Source organism: Apostichopus japonicus, chromosome 19, assembly GCF_037975245.1.
Source record: "Apostichopus japonicus isolate 1M-3 chromosome 19, ASM3797524v1, whole genome shotgun sequence".
NCBI classification, from domain to species: Eukaryota; Metazoa; Echinodermata; class Holothuroidea; order Aspidochirotida; family Stichopodidae; genus Apostichopus; species Apostichopus japonicus.
Window position 1 is genome coordinate 8,670,001 of NC_092579.1, and position 14,789 is coordinate 8,684,789.

The 14,789-nt window shown below is 34.6% G+C and overlaps 2 protein-coding genes across 3 annotated transcripts in view; both read left to right on the top strand.

Moving 5' to 3' along the window:
* The window catches only part of LOC139959952 (sushi domain-containing protein 2-like), a 111,708-nt gene that overhangs the window by 57,632 nt on the left and 39,287 nt on the right, over positions 1–14,789 (top strand). The window lies entirely within an intron of this gene.
* LOC139959955 (uncharacterized) overlaps positions 1–14,789 on the top strand; it is a 41,542-nt gene that overhangs the window by 23,980 nt on the left and 2,773 nt on the right. Inside the window, exons 2-3 of one of the 2 annotated variants that reach the window (XM_071957906.1) lie at positions 13,448–13,582; positions 14,017–14,196. In XM_071957906.1, the coding sequence (XP_071814007.1) occupies positions 13,448–13,582; positions 14,017–14,120 (239 nt within the window). In that variant the 3' untranslated portion in view covers positions 14,121–14,196. Of the gene's footprint in view, positions 1–13,447; positions 14,197–14,789 lie in introns of both variants that reach the window. The other variant, XR_011790266.1, reaches the window with a different exon arrangement.

A 14,789-nucleotide genomic window follows, 5' to 3' on the forward strand; every position in this document is an offset into this window, starting at 1 on the left:
TGTAAGTTGCATAGATGGAATTTGAACCAATTAAACCATGACTTTACAGGAAGCGGATTAAGGGGCAAATAACGGATTACACATGCTTGTAGAACTGATAGCTGTTAAGGGGTCCCAAGTCTTTATTGAGACCGGTGATGTAGACTTAACACGAAAGATCCAATCGATTTCTTTACGTTCACGTTCATTGGTGGATTAGTTGTTCGAGGCAATTAAAATGCATTTTAGGTTTGATGACTATGAAGATTGAAATGTTCGGAAAAGGAGAATCCTGCAAAATTATCACGAATAGTTTTTTTTGTGATTATTAAAACGTAAGCGGGACCGGGATCCTGTTTCACCTACATAATTGCCCTCTTTGCAAAGTACACAGTAGAAAATGTAAATAACAATAATAGAATCACAAGAGAGGGAATGGGGTGTTAGACTATAGTCAACATTGATAATTTCTACCCCGGTTCCTGGGGTAATATGGGGGCTTATTTGTCATCGAGGTTTAATGTAAAGGAAATGGCCTGCGGAGGTAGAAACTGATTAAGGAAGTCTGGAGGAAGTGAATAGGAATCTAAGGTTGGGGGGTTGACGAAATGCTAGCATGGGGGGTACCATTAACGATTCTCCTACAGACCGATCGTCTTGGACTACAGAATCTAGCGTCATACTTTCATTGTGTTACATTTTGTTCTTTTCATTCGACTGCGGAGTATTGCTAACGAAGGTTCCACGGGGACCGAAAATTCCAGGTTTATTTTCTAAACATTTACTCCTTATTTGTCAAATATGAGTCATATTTGATTTCTCCGTTTTTCTCTAATGATATTTTCTTTAGGAGTGAACGTGGATTTTCGTTATATATATATATATATATATATATATATATATATATATATATATATATAGATAGATAGATAGATAGATAGATAGATAGATAGATAGATAGATAGATAGATAGATAGATAGATAGATAGATAGATAGATAGATAGATAGATAGATAGATAGATAGATAGATAGATAGATAGATAGATAGATAGATAGATAGATAGATAGATAGATAGATAGATAGATAGATAGATAGATAGATAGATAGATAGATAGATAGATAGATAGATAGATAGATAGATAGATAGATAGATAGATAGATAGATAGATAGATAGATAGATAGATAGATAGATAGATAGATAGATAGATAGATAGATAGATAGATAGATAGATAGATAGATAGATAGATAGATAGATAGATAGATAGATAGATAGATAGATAGATAGATAGATAGATAGATAGATAGATAGATAGATAGATAGATAGATAGATAGATAGATAGATAGATAGATAGATAGATAGATAGATAGATAGATAGATAGATAGATAGATAGATAGATAGATAGATAGATAGATAGATAGATAGATAGATAGATAGATAGATAGATAGATAGATAGATAGATAGATAGATAGATAGATAGATAGATAGATAGATAGATAGATAGATAGATAGATAGATAGATAGATAGATAGATAGATAGATAGATAGATAGATAGATAGATAGATAGATAGATAGATAGATAGATAGATAGATAGATAGATAGATAGATAGATAGATAGATAGATAGATAGATAGATAGATAGATAGATAGATAGATAGATAGATAGATAGATAGATAGATAGATAGATAGATAGATAGATAGATAGATAGATAGATAGATAGATAGATAGATAGATAGATAGATAGATAGATAGATAGATAGATAGATTTACACAGGATGCATATTTAAAAGGGACAACATTATTTGGCTTCAAAACTGCAATAAATCATTGTTGAATCATCTATTTTTCAAAACCTACCGAGGCATTTCGAAATCATGACTGGTAAATTGATCAAATTTCTTCATTGCTTAACACAAATAAAGAACAATTGTAAGTAGTTAAAGATTCAATGCTATTCTCAGCATATCACGCAGCTTTATAAAAGAAACACAATTTGTTGATTGATTTAGTAGGAGGTTGCCACGTGCTATAACTTTAAGATAGATAAAAAATATTTATCAACGTCACATAAGTTACTTCTTACATTGTGTTTGACCGCCGTGCATTGTTAGTAGTTCTGAATATGCCATGTTTATAAGTTTGATAGTGCAAATATTTTGTTGGACACTAGCCCAGAATATTTGAAAGAGCAAAACAAATGTCAGCGGGTATGTTCAGTTTTAATTATTTTGTGTTCACTTGTATGATTTGTTATAGATCAAATTATGTTCATATAACTGAACTAAAGAAGCATGTCAGGACAGTCAGTCCCATCTTAGTTATGTAAAATAAGGGGTAGAGTTTTCCGTCATAGTTGTCCATGTAATTAGGCTAAATATATACTTTAAAAAAAAGGTCACCTAGGAAAGAACCTGGGCACAAAAACTATTGCATTACAGGAAATATATTACAGAAGTTACGGTCAGTGGAATAGAAAAGGAAGGCGGCTATGGAAACGTTATCAAGTCATGAAATATCCGGAAAGGTTTTGAATAAATGTTAAACAATTTACATAGACTCGTTCGTTTCTTTTAGTACTTTGTACTGTTGTCAGTAATACATACAAGATGTTTGTTTCTTTAAGGTCACATTGTACTTGTATCGTATTGTTTGAGAATGATAAAGCTATATGGACACATAGCTTACTCACTGGTTTCGACACTGTATAATATATTGAAGAAGAAAGTCTTATAGAAAAGGTGAATATTCATAACATTTGCATTCCACGCCTAACATGGATTTTGTTTCCAAGATATGTCTTATAGCGATAAATCATACACACAATTATGGCACACAACTATGGCACACAATTATGACACACAATTATGAAGATCTTCACATTTTAATCCTCGTTGTTAAAATATTTTGCGTTATTGGGAAAGAATCTCGTATATGTTTGACGTTTGACGTTGACTGAAAAAAAGGTTGACTTCGATTAATGTGAAATGAAGGTTTCTGCTCTCCCATTTGCATTGGGGAAGTGTCATGAACGTGGGGTAATGTAATTATTTGTTGTAGTTTATGACTAAATATTAAAACATATGGCTAATATGTTGGTGTACAAATGTCTACTAATTCAGAGTTGTTTGGTTCTGTAACAATACGTTTTGTAGTTTTCGTTTAGTGGTACCTTTTGCTTTACCGTTGCACTAAATTTAAGCGACCTAGTGACTATAATGCATTTGCAACCTAAACAATCATTGATTGTCCACTTACAGACTAAGATAGATGAAAGAAACAAACATTTTGCCATAGTCTGCTCTGTTGATAAATAGATGCCAAAAAGTTTAGTCATGATCAATATCTACATAGATTCAACAAATTTTGCGCTGTTCTGCTTAACTTTACACTATGTGTGTGACGTGCTCGTCTAGGAATTTCATAGTCAATACGAAACCTATACAGAAATGATCTTGGATGCCAATTATATTAAAGGTTTAGGTTATGCAATTTTCATTCCAGCTGCAAAATTGCATGTCTCTCTGTGGAGATTCATGTCACTGATTGGCAAGTTACATTTCAACCAAGTGATGTCTACAAAACCAACGTTTGTGCATTGAAGTATAAAATACTATATCAGTAAAAAATAAAACTGTACTGAAAAATATTCTGAATCCATACGTTAAATAAACCAAATGCATCTTTGTTTAAAATATCGGGTCTCTGACTCTTGACGTGACCCTTCTCTTTTGAAGTATGTGACGTCACAAAACTATCATAATCATTAGACATTAATAAAGTCTCCTCATGATCTCGTAGCGCCAGTATACAGAATTGCCAGTGTTAGAGAAATAAAAACAAAATGTACTTCATAAATACAGAACTGATAATCTGTCTTCATAGTCGCCGGAGACATATGTAGTTCCAGTCATAAGGTAACTTACTTAATGATATATTTAATAAGATCTGCTGCAGTAATGCTATAATTGAGTCACTATACTTGTGATCCAAACAATGTCTGGTCACATATATGCGGTTAAGCCTGTACCTTGTGTTTCAGAGATAACGAAAATGGTGAGCCTTTCGCAATAGCCATAGTTTGTGTTGCTATCAAATTTCTCTAAGATGAAACCAAATTCTAGCTGAAAAATTACGAATAAAAATAATGACTCTGATAGGGTATATGAAAGTCAGTTAATATCTTCATATATATTTTTGTGGTTTGTTTAAATATTTTTGTTTGATGTTCTTCTAAAGATATATAACATTTAACATACGTAAAATCAGCCATGCGTTTTACATCAAAGAATGAAATTTCCTTGAAAGATTTCACCACAATGAATTTCGAAGAAATATTATTAAAGCTTCCATGACCGAGGCAATTGACATATTGATTTGAAACACGTTACAGTAATAATTGTATTTCCATTGGTTAAAGGTGAGCACTCTTACCCAGTGCAAGAGAGTCAAAATAACACACCGACCAGCTCGTGTTAATATGTAGCTTCTTAATGACATTTTTTGGGCTTATGAGCTCCACTTAAAGGTCACGTATTTGACAATTATACCAGCCCCAAATTCCTATGGACATGAACAGGTCTTCCTGTATTTATAACTGAAGCATGGAAAACGAACACCAAACAGAAATAACCAGTGAGATTCAGTAGTAACTAGTTTAACTTAACGCATCACTGACTGCATGCATTGCCTTTTAGAATGCCATTATATGCAACTGAGTTACTATACAGCATAGACCAATACCCTTATGTTCAGTGAACACAGCTGCGGTAATGTAATGATCTGCTTTAGTTTAAACTTTTTCATATGATGGATCTATAAAGATACGATCCTAGAATAAATTCAGACATATTACTTTAATAAATTTTGAATTCTAGCCGCTAGAAAAACCTGAGTTTTTCTTAAACTAATCTGATTTTTATTAAAGAAACTTTGATAAGAATGAAAATCAACCCACAAAAATCAGTCTCTTTTATCGAGTAGGCGTGATTCGATAAGGCCTGGTTTGCATAACAATCAAACTAATCTAACTAGAATAGACTTTAGACCCTTGTCGGTCTGAAAAAGTGACATTTATAAGGGGGAGAATACGTTTGAAACAGGACTGGCGTATAATTGAAGGTCAGATACCAATGGTGTTACACGTGCAAGATATAATATAATGTTAGGGCTAAGGTTAAGCTGGTCTGACTCCGCCCACGTGGCACACATTGACCAGTAAAAACGAAATACATTGAAATATCATAGTCAAGACTAGTTAAGTTCCCAAATATAATTCCAGTTTTCAAATATTGAAGCTTTATAATGTGATAAAGGTCAGGAATATTCCTTAAAGCTGCATTGATAATCAATCGATGACACAGGGATAGCCTCGATGAAAATGTTTAATCTAGAATTGCAAAGATTATAGCCATTAAATTAAGAAGTTTCTTGAAATGTCCAGAGTTTCGTGACTGTCACCACCATATGCCTAAATGACAAATTCGTACCATATTAGAAACATGCGAGGCAATGTTTTACTATAATGGAGTATTATTGCATTTGTAGTATCTGTGAAAGCAAGATGTACAGTTGAACCCAATTAATTGTCAAAAATGTGATACATTGATCTATTTTTTATTTGTTTTGGAGAAAAACATTATTCAACGTTGTTTGGATTCATACGTTCGTAATGTTGAGTAAAATATTAGTCCAACATTTTTAGAGTAAAAACAAAGGGAACCTGTAATTTAATACTATAGGCTACCAGCTGCAGCATGAGTACCATTACCGTCAGGTATAGAATTCTACTTCGTATGCGTGTATAGTATACTCTAAGCACGAGTACTTGCTATCGCTGTTTCAGTCATTTATTTGTTTTGTCGTCAATTGTATACAATGGAAACGGAAGTATCCTATAAAGTCTTAAAAAGACTTAACAAAGTAGGAGACTCCCTGGAAGAAAAGGAAAAAAAATGTACAAAGATAAATAATACAGTATATACATAAGGATGAAATATACAATAATATTATCCTGATGATGCTGAGATGGATACGTGAATAGATTATATAATACAAGTACGAGTTAATAAATTCCTTTTAAAATGTCTGGTGAATGTGTGTTTTGAAGGTATAAAATTCAATGTTTTTTTTTTTATATATCATTACATATTTGTATTGCTCTATTACGTTATATGTTATTATGGTACAAATTGCAATAAGCGTTGTCAGCTTGTCTTGTGTGATGGTAATGTAAGACTCTGTTACTACATATAAAGTCATTAAAAGTGACTGACAGTAATCCATTCCAGGCTTTGTAAGCAAAAGTAGCAACCTTGACTATTATACTATCACCAAGTTTTGATAAATTTAGGGACTTAAATATTCCACTAGTATGTTTAAGTGGTGGGGCGTTAGCAATGTGACGTATAGCTGTCTTTTGGAGAATATGTAGGCGGTCAATGTTAACATTGTATGAACCAGACCAAATAATACAGTAGGAAAGGTGTGGTAGAGCTAATGTTTGATAAAGCATTCTAAGGACATGATGTGGGAGGACATATTTCAGTTCAGATAATATACCAGTATTTTTAGCTACAATGTTACATACTAACGAAATATGGTTATTTCAAGAAAGTTTGCTATCAATGTTAACACCAAGAAACTTAGTATCAGTTACACATTTAATTATTTTACCGTCCATCGTAATATCCTTATCCCAAAGAAATGCTCTCCTTCTACTGAAAACAATATATTCAGTCTTATCAATATTAATACTTAATTTGTTTGCTGCGAACCAATCACATAACTTATTCAGTTCACAAGAGACAGTACTTTGGAGTGAAAGAAAATATTGGTGTCATCGGCAAATAAGACTGTATGAGAGCGATGTTGGAGACATAGCAGATATCATTGACGTATATAATAAACAACAAAGGAACTAATACAGAGCCCTGAGGCACACCACAGGCGATTTCACCAAATCCAGAATTTGAATTTTTTATGTAGCATATTGTAACCTATTTTTGACATAACTGTCTAGCCAATTAGGGTTGTTCCTCTGATTCCTTAGAAAGATAGTTTGGATAATAAAATGTAGTGGTTAATTGTGTCGAATGCTTTAGACAGGTCGAGGAAGACGCGGATGCAAGTGTTGTCATGATAGAGATCAGTGTAAAGTCTGCCAATAGCAACTGCCAGAGCAAATTCAGTAGAATGACCAGGGCGGAAACCATACTGTTGGTTATAAAGAATGTTGTACTTGCACATAAACCGTAAATACGATTGAACATTAACCGTTCAATAAGTTGTGAAAAACATGATAACAGTGATATAGGGCGATGCTTTTGTTAAAATCTCGTGTCACCTTTTTTGAAGATAGGTACTACTTATGCGACTTTGAGTTAATCATGAAATATGCCAGTATTAAAAGAGATATTACAGATGTGAGTGATGGGCTTGGTAATAAAATAAATAACATGTTTGATAATACCTAGCTTAAAAACATCGTAACCTGCTGCCTTATTTGATTTAAAGTTGGAGCTTGCTATTTTAATGAACTCAGCTTCAGTAACAGGATAACTGTGAATGACATGTGAATGACATGTGAATGAATTTTTCAGCAGTGTTCATACTTTTAATCTTACTTGCAAGTTCCTGGCCAAAGTTAAGAAAAAAAAATATTAAAATGATTTGCTACTTCTTTGTCGGCGTCACTAACTTGTTGATTGTTATCATTAAAGGCAGTGGGATAAGTGGAATGCTTATTTTGTCGGAGAATTTTCTTTATAGTTATCCATGTTTGGCCAATATTGTTTCTGCTGTTGTTAATCTTATTACAAAAGTATAATTTGTTTAAAAAACGAATAATCTTGTTAAGTTATTTTCGGTATATAGTATAGGTTGACCTACTGTCATTAGTATTGTTGTTTGGGTAGCGCCTATAGAGCTGATTTTTCCTCTTAATGGATTTTAAGATTCTATTAGTTATCCAAGGGTGTTTCTTTTTCCTCCTTATTGTTTTACTGATGTTATGCAATGGAAAACAGGCATTTTACGTTGAATTATATGAATTAAAGAAAGCATTATAAGAAGTGTTAGCGTCAGATTTAGTAAGCACCGCATCCCATGTTTTTACTTTTAATTTCAGAAATAAAACAAACAAATATTACTGCTCTTATTGCTATAATTACGGACTTGCAATGGGCTATACCTAACTGTACTCTGATTCACAGGGTCATGAAGCAAAATGGTCACTTATATTTGTAATAAGTATTGCAGATGTCATTAGAGAATCAACATAAGTTTAAATGTTGTCAATTATGGTGGCAGAAGATGGACTAACTACTAACTAGTTATTGTGGGATAAAACCAGCTCAAATGAATAAGGTTAAGAAAGTCAGTAGATATGCTAGCTTTAGAAAAATCAATATTAAAATCTCCCATAATATAGGATATGCTAAGGATAAGCTGCATATTACAATTGAAATCATTATTTAAACTGTTGGGATGTCTGTATACACAACCAACGATAAGCTTTTCGTTACTAGGTGTGTTCGTTTCAATGAACATTGCTTCCATAGAATTGTATAAAATAGACAAATCTGTACGGTGGTTTATATTAAAGTCATTCAGTAAAACCAATTATGGAAAAATCGTGATTTAACAAAGATATAAAGTAGTAATATCGGAAACATGTTTCTTTAAATTACGACTATTGTGATGAAGTAATGATACACACTTATGGGGTGGTGAGTGATAAAGAGAATCTATGCCATAGTACTTACAAGATTATTTTCGCTCATTGCCTCAGTGGAATTAGTGTAAAAAGGCATAATGGCTAGTAGAAAGTAAAGTTTAATTGTCCAATAGTAATTTTAGTTAGTTTTTATGGCCTATTAGCAGTTCCTGTCTGCACTTTCTCCTAAGGGCGGAAATTGTAGGTTTCCTCGATCGCTGGTTGTGTGGTTTTCTTTTGTTGAGTAGTTAACTTCTACGGTACAGTGTAGACTTCATCGGTTGAAGCTGCTCTCTCGCCCGCTACACACAGAGAACACAGTTACTACTGTAAATTTTAAAGGTTTGTACCACAGTAAAAACTGGATCGTGCTATAAATCGGTAACATGTGCTATTAGGATTACAGGAAAAACTGAGGATATGTGTAATTCCAACAATCAAGTTGTTGGGATTTGCTGGGATTACACATATCCTCAGTTCTTACTGTAATCCTTATAGCACATGCTACCGACTTATCAGATTTGTCAGCCCGATCCAGTTTTTACTGTGGTACAAAACTTTAAGATTTACAGTAGTTACTATAATCTCTGTGTGAATCGGCTGGCTCTCTTCATTCTTGTGTTTTCTGTTGCCGAGGATCGAGTTCTCGAGGATTGGGAATTTGATGTTGTAGGAAGAGTTTCTTTCTGCGTTTTATTATATTTATCTGCTGGTTTGGTCTGTTTGTTATTGCTATTTTCACTATGGCTTTGCTTTGGTAAATCTTCGCTTTCTGTGTCCACGACTATCAAAGTTTCACTTTCACCTGTGTCGAAGTTTGATCTAGTGGCCTGATCTGTCACTAGACTGTCTTTTCTGGTGTCTCCTTTAAGGTTAGGTTGTTTGTGAACTTCATCATTGTTCCCTTGATCGGATTCTCTTGTTGTCTCTTTGTCTTGCTGATCCTACATCGTCTCTTGCTCGTAATCTTCCTCATATTCAGTGCAGTTGAAGCTTTTGTTGCCAAAGCGATGACAGTTAAAGCACTCTGTTGATGGGAATCTTGATTTGGAGTGTCCCAACTCATCACATTGTTTACATCTATAGTTTGGGCAGTTTCTCATTAGATGATCCTCTCCAAAGCAATTTTTGCAAACCCTACTTTGGCCATTGTGTTTGAGTCTTATATGAATGCCGCCTATAACAACAGGTACACTTTTTACCTTGCTTGATAATTCAAGCCGCACAAATCGTGTCCCGTTTTGGATGTTTGGAAAATCCCTGTAGAATTTATGGGTCCATTCAGATCGAATTTTTGCACCCAAGTTCTGTTTATTTGTCGGTTAGTTCAGAATCATCAATAAAAATAGAGACGTTGAATTAACTTACAGTCACTTTATGTTTCGTTACACCCATCACGACGCAATGCCCTTTGAAATTCCCAATTTGTAAACCCGACTCCTGTAACAAGTCAGCATCCTTCACGTTTTAAGTTTGACAATCCATTGCCCAGAAACTTTAAAACCGCCGATAATGTTCTTCCTTCCGACGTCACTTGAGATAGCATTTATCACATCAATAGCGTTAAACGAGTAATCTACTATGGGGCATTTATTGTTAACTCCATCAAAACCTCCAACATGAATTTTGAATACATTCGATTTTGGTGTTGAAATTGATCTTTTTCCACTATTGTAATGATATTGTTATGTAATATGTGCATGAGGGGGATTGCTGAAGTACAAAAACGTAGGAAACATTGCCGGAGCAGCAAAGGTGTTGTATTCATCATGTATGGAGATTACAACGTATTGCTACAACAGCCAAACGAGCTAACATGGAGAGTGCCTTTACATGACGTGGACGTTATTTGATACATTTTCACAACGTAGTTCTTTACCGGTGCATGGGCATAGATAATTCATATAATTTTTCATGTCTCACTACCAGTCATGATATAGTATTATTTTACGGTTGAACATTTTCCGATGTAAAGGAAGACCTGCTGAATGTAATGAAACTCATTGCAGAGCTCGGTGATCATATGAACATTGTCTGTCTTCTTGCGTATTGCTCTATGACCGAAACGTACTACCTTATAACAGAGTTAGTGCAGTACGGGGACTGGCTTGGATTTTTAAGGAAGTGCAGAAAGATAAGCTCAACATTTATGTATGATAGATGTCGCTGGATGCAATTTAAGAAACCAAATAAATATAATTGTACACAGAATATTATATTGACTTAAGTGTCATGGAAAGGTAGTATACTCTAACTGTTCCCCCCCCCCCACCCTTTTGTATCAATTATTTTTACAAATGATATATATATATATATATCTTACAGGAAGGGGAAAGGGAGGACGACCGGGGGGAGGGGGGTGCCATACCCAAAACGTTCGGTAGCGGAAATGTTTTTACATTCAAATGTCGGAGAAGAGTTCAGAATACTCCTTCCGACCCACTACGATATCAGGTGCGGGATCCAAAATGTTGTTTCAACCAGACAGAAGTTCAAAAGTATTCTTTAACAATAAGTACCTAATTTATAGTCTCAATATGCCTCAAAATTAGCAACTTGCCATCGTTCAACTTTTGGAAAGACCGCCATTTATGAAAGTAGGCGTCAACAACCCAATGGCCACACCCTTCCTTATAAATCATGGACACCCCTCTATATTACCTTTTCCACCAAGGTTCATACTCGTTCCGTCCTACAACAATCGGGGGTGGGGAGGGGGGGGGTCAAATGATCCCTCACTCCATCTTTTCAAATCCTGCAGTGACTTTCCAGTTCCGTTCTGAAGATGTAACTGTGCAATATTGAATTACATATTTTATGTCTGAACTACGTCAATTTGAAAATTGTAAGAAAAGTATCATTCAACTCCAAATACTTTGGACAGTAATCCTTTCAAGCAATGCATCAAAATTGATATCACATATCTTAAAGTTACTAAAGTATTTTTTCCCCTCTCAATTTCAACTCAGTTAGAAAATTTGGAGGAAGATCTTATATACTCAGTAGGAGAGAATCAACTATTAATAATTGCTCGTGACGTTGCCAAAGGAATAGTAAGGGGCAAAAATATCGTTCTAATAGCACATGCTACCGATTTACAGCACGATCCAGTGTTTACTTGGGTACAGAACGTTAAGATTTACAGTAGTAACTGTGTTCTCTGTGTGTATCGGGTAATTTACTCCAGAACACGATGTGACTGTGTTCATCAGAACAGAAGTGCATAGTTTCTTCTGCAGTTTTCATTGCATATATATATATATATATATATATATATATATATATATATATATATATATATATATATATATATATATATATATATATATACATTAGATGTCCATTAGCATATGGGTTTTTTTTTTGTACAGGACTACCTTTCTTGGAAAAGTGGCGTCATCACTGCTGTGAGTTTCTGGGAGCATCTCCAATCAGTAGTTCTCCAAAGGATTTGTTTGAAAAGTACCTTTCCTGATTGGGTACTGTATCCTCCCTCCAATTTGGCCCCTCCCTCTAAATAGACAAACAAATTGATAGGAAAGCCATGTGGCTGCAGAGCACCTTTACCCTCCAAACCATTAGGATGCAGATTTAGTGAGATTGTAGGAGCAGACTTGGATCCCAAGTTAAAAAAAAGAGAATTGTTTCATCTCTACGTCCGCACGGATTACAGCGGGAGTTTTCGTTTTCTTCACACACATTATAAGTGCCTACAATGCGGTGCAGAAAACGGTATTGAAAATAAATTATCTTAGTTTCTCTGAAGGTTTTAAAAGGAGATTGGAAAATCACTTGCTATTGGTTTTCACTAAAATCAAAATTCACTTTCCATTTAACAATCGACCTAGGACTCTCGATCGCCTGTGAAATAAGTTGCTTATAAATACACTTCGACAGATGTACGATGTGATGAATCGCATTTAACGATGAAGTATCATTTCCAATGTGGGCTTGATTCAATGATTTTCTCCAGTTAACTGGGATGGCATTAAAATCCCATAATAAACAGTGAAAGGGCAGTTAATATGGTACTTTTCTCTGAAGTCTGATAAAAAATTGCAGTCTCAACCAAATAACGCCCATAACAAATATTCATTGCGAGGAATGGTGAAACTTGCAAACCTGGATCTGAGATATATTTACATTTCTGTTTTATCCTCTGAGTCATTCTCTAGTCTGTTGGAATTGTAGTACTTAAACTTGAGTTTTAACAATATTTCAAGATTAAACCTGAAAGCACCCCAGCTATTAAAGGAGGTCGATCTGAACGCGAACTGTCTGAACACTATAACAATTGAGACTAAATTCCTTAAATTCAATGATCTCTCTTGTAATCTGTTTACCAACGTTCCTATTTTGAACTGCACCCATATGTCAAATATGTGTATTGAAGGTAACCATTTTGATTGCAGCGATGGATTCTTGTTACTTATTTCGGTTCTACATCGCCGGCAGATTCGGTAAGATTTTATTATCCAAATACAGGATTCCTCATGCAGTTATAAAGATACTTAATTGAATGATCAATACAAAATAAACATTGTAAGTGACATGCTAAGAAAAATAGATTGATTCGTTTACGATTTTACAATTGATTACATACGACATATTATGTGTATTGCCAGTGGTGCATTCTTATCCTGTGCTGAACACCTGCCAACAACATTATTATAAATTATTTTGGTAGCATAGGTGCTCTTAACGTCAAGATGGTTGCATCACGTTAATTATGACTTATATTTTCAGCTGTGTGCTCAGGAGATCCTCATATGCTCACCCTTGACGGCAATTTGTATACATTCAATGGCTGGGGAGAATTTCTAATGATTATAGTTGGAGACGGCGACGTAATGCTTCAAGCCATAAGCCTTCCAATAGCCAGTTAGTTACTTTCTTAAGAAATATATCCATGAACTGATTAACAACATCCTCTATTTGGTTCTTTGGCTAACATAATCTTCCTAATCTGTTAAATACATTTTAGGTAATATAATCGCATTAATACTCAGTACTGCGCCAAAGGTTACTTTATCATCGTTAACGCAGAGTTATTTGTAAAATGAAAGGGAAAAAATGATGATCATTCGATATAAGGCTTACGTTTTTTACTCACCATTTGATGATCTTTATATCAGATCACTGCAGATGATTTTCTGACAGCTGTAATAGTGACGTCATAATGTTTTTCATGTTTTACTAGAGAAATATTCATCTACTTTGCTCTAAGCTGTCATTTCTCTACCTAAAGAAGCTTTTCACAAGGCAATCACAATGTCAATCAACCAACGAACTGTTTCTTATTGCTTTCTACGAAGTCGGAGTAGGGCAAGCCACCGTTATCAAGGCAGTGGCTGCTTGTGTCAAAGGCAGCGATGGGCTGCAAGTGGAAGTTGCAACCGGCGGAGATCTAATAGCGTAGGTGAGAAACAGTTTAACTGCAGAGGAAGAATGGGAACTGGTCAGTTTTGCAAACCGTCATGAATTAACTTACAACGGTAAGACCACGACTCATGAGACCAAATCTATGGTTAACACTGATCAATAATGTAGTAGATTCATAGTTTCATATTAATTGTTTGTCATCACACCAAACGGCTGAACCTCCCAGCCTACGATATGGTGATATACGTCACCAAGCTTCATTCATTCTTGTATATATCTAATCACTTGCCTTACAGTTATCCTATTGAATAGACATGTGCTTAAACCGGCTACCTCAGTGTTATTGTATTTTCTTGTGGTTCTAGAGTCACCACAAATCACACAAAATCAAACACAGGCAATCAACGAGGTCGTTTATTTGGATCAATGCCTATAAAATTATCTATTGTTTTTCTAATTACAATATCTCTGTTAGAACTATTGATCATGTAGATCACAGGGCCCCGCGAAGGAATTCCATCACGTTTCGGCGTTGAAATATTTGTATTATACATTGTAAGCAACTGACTTTATTCCAGACTGTCTTGCCTTACGTAACCTTTAATGTTCTACGTTATCGGAGAGGAATCCCCTGAGATCGACTTAGATCATGGAATTAGTAATATGTATCCTCCCTCACAGGATGTTTTTTAGGTGACATTTCAAG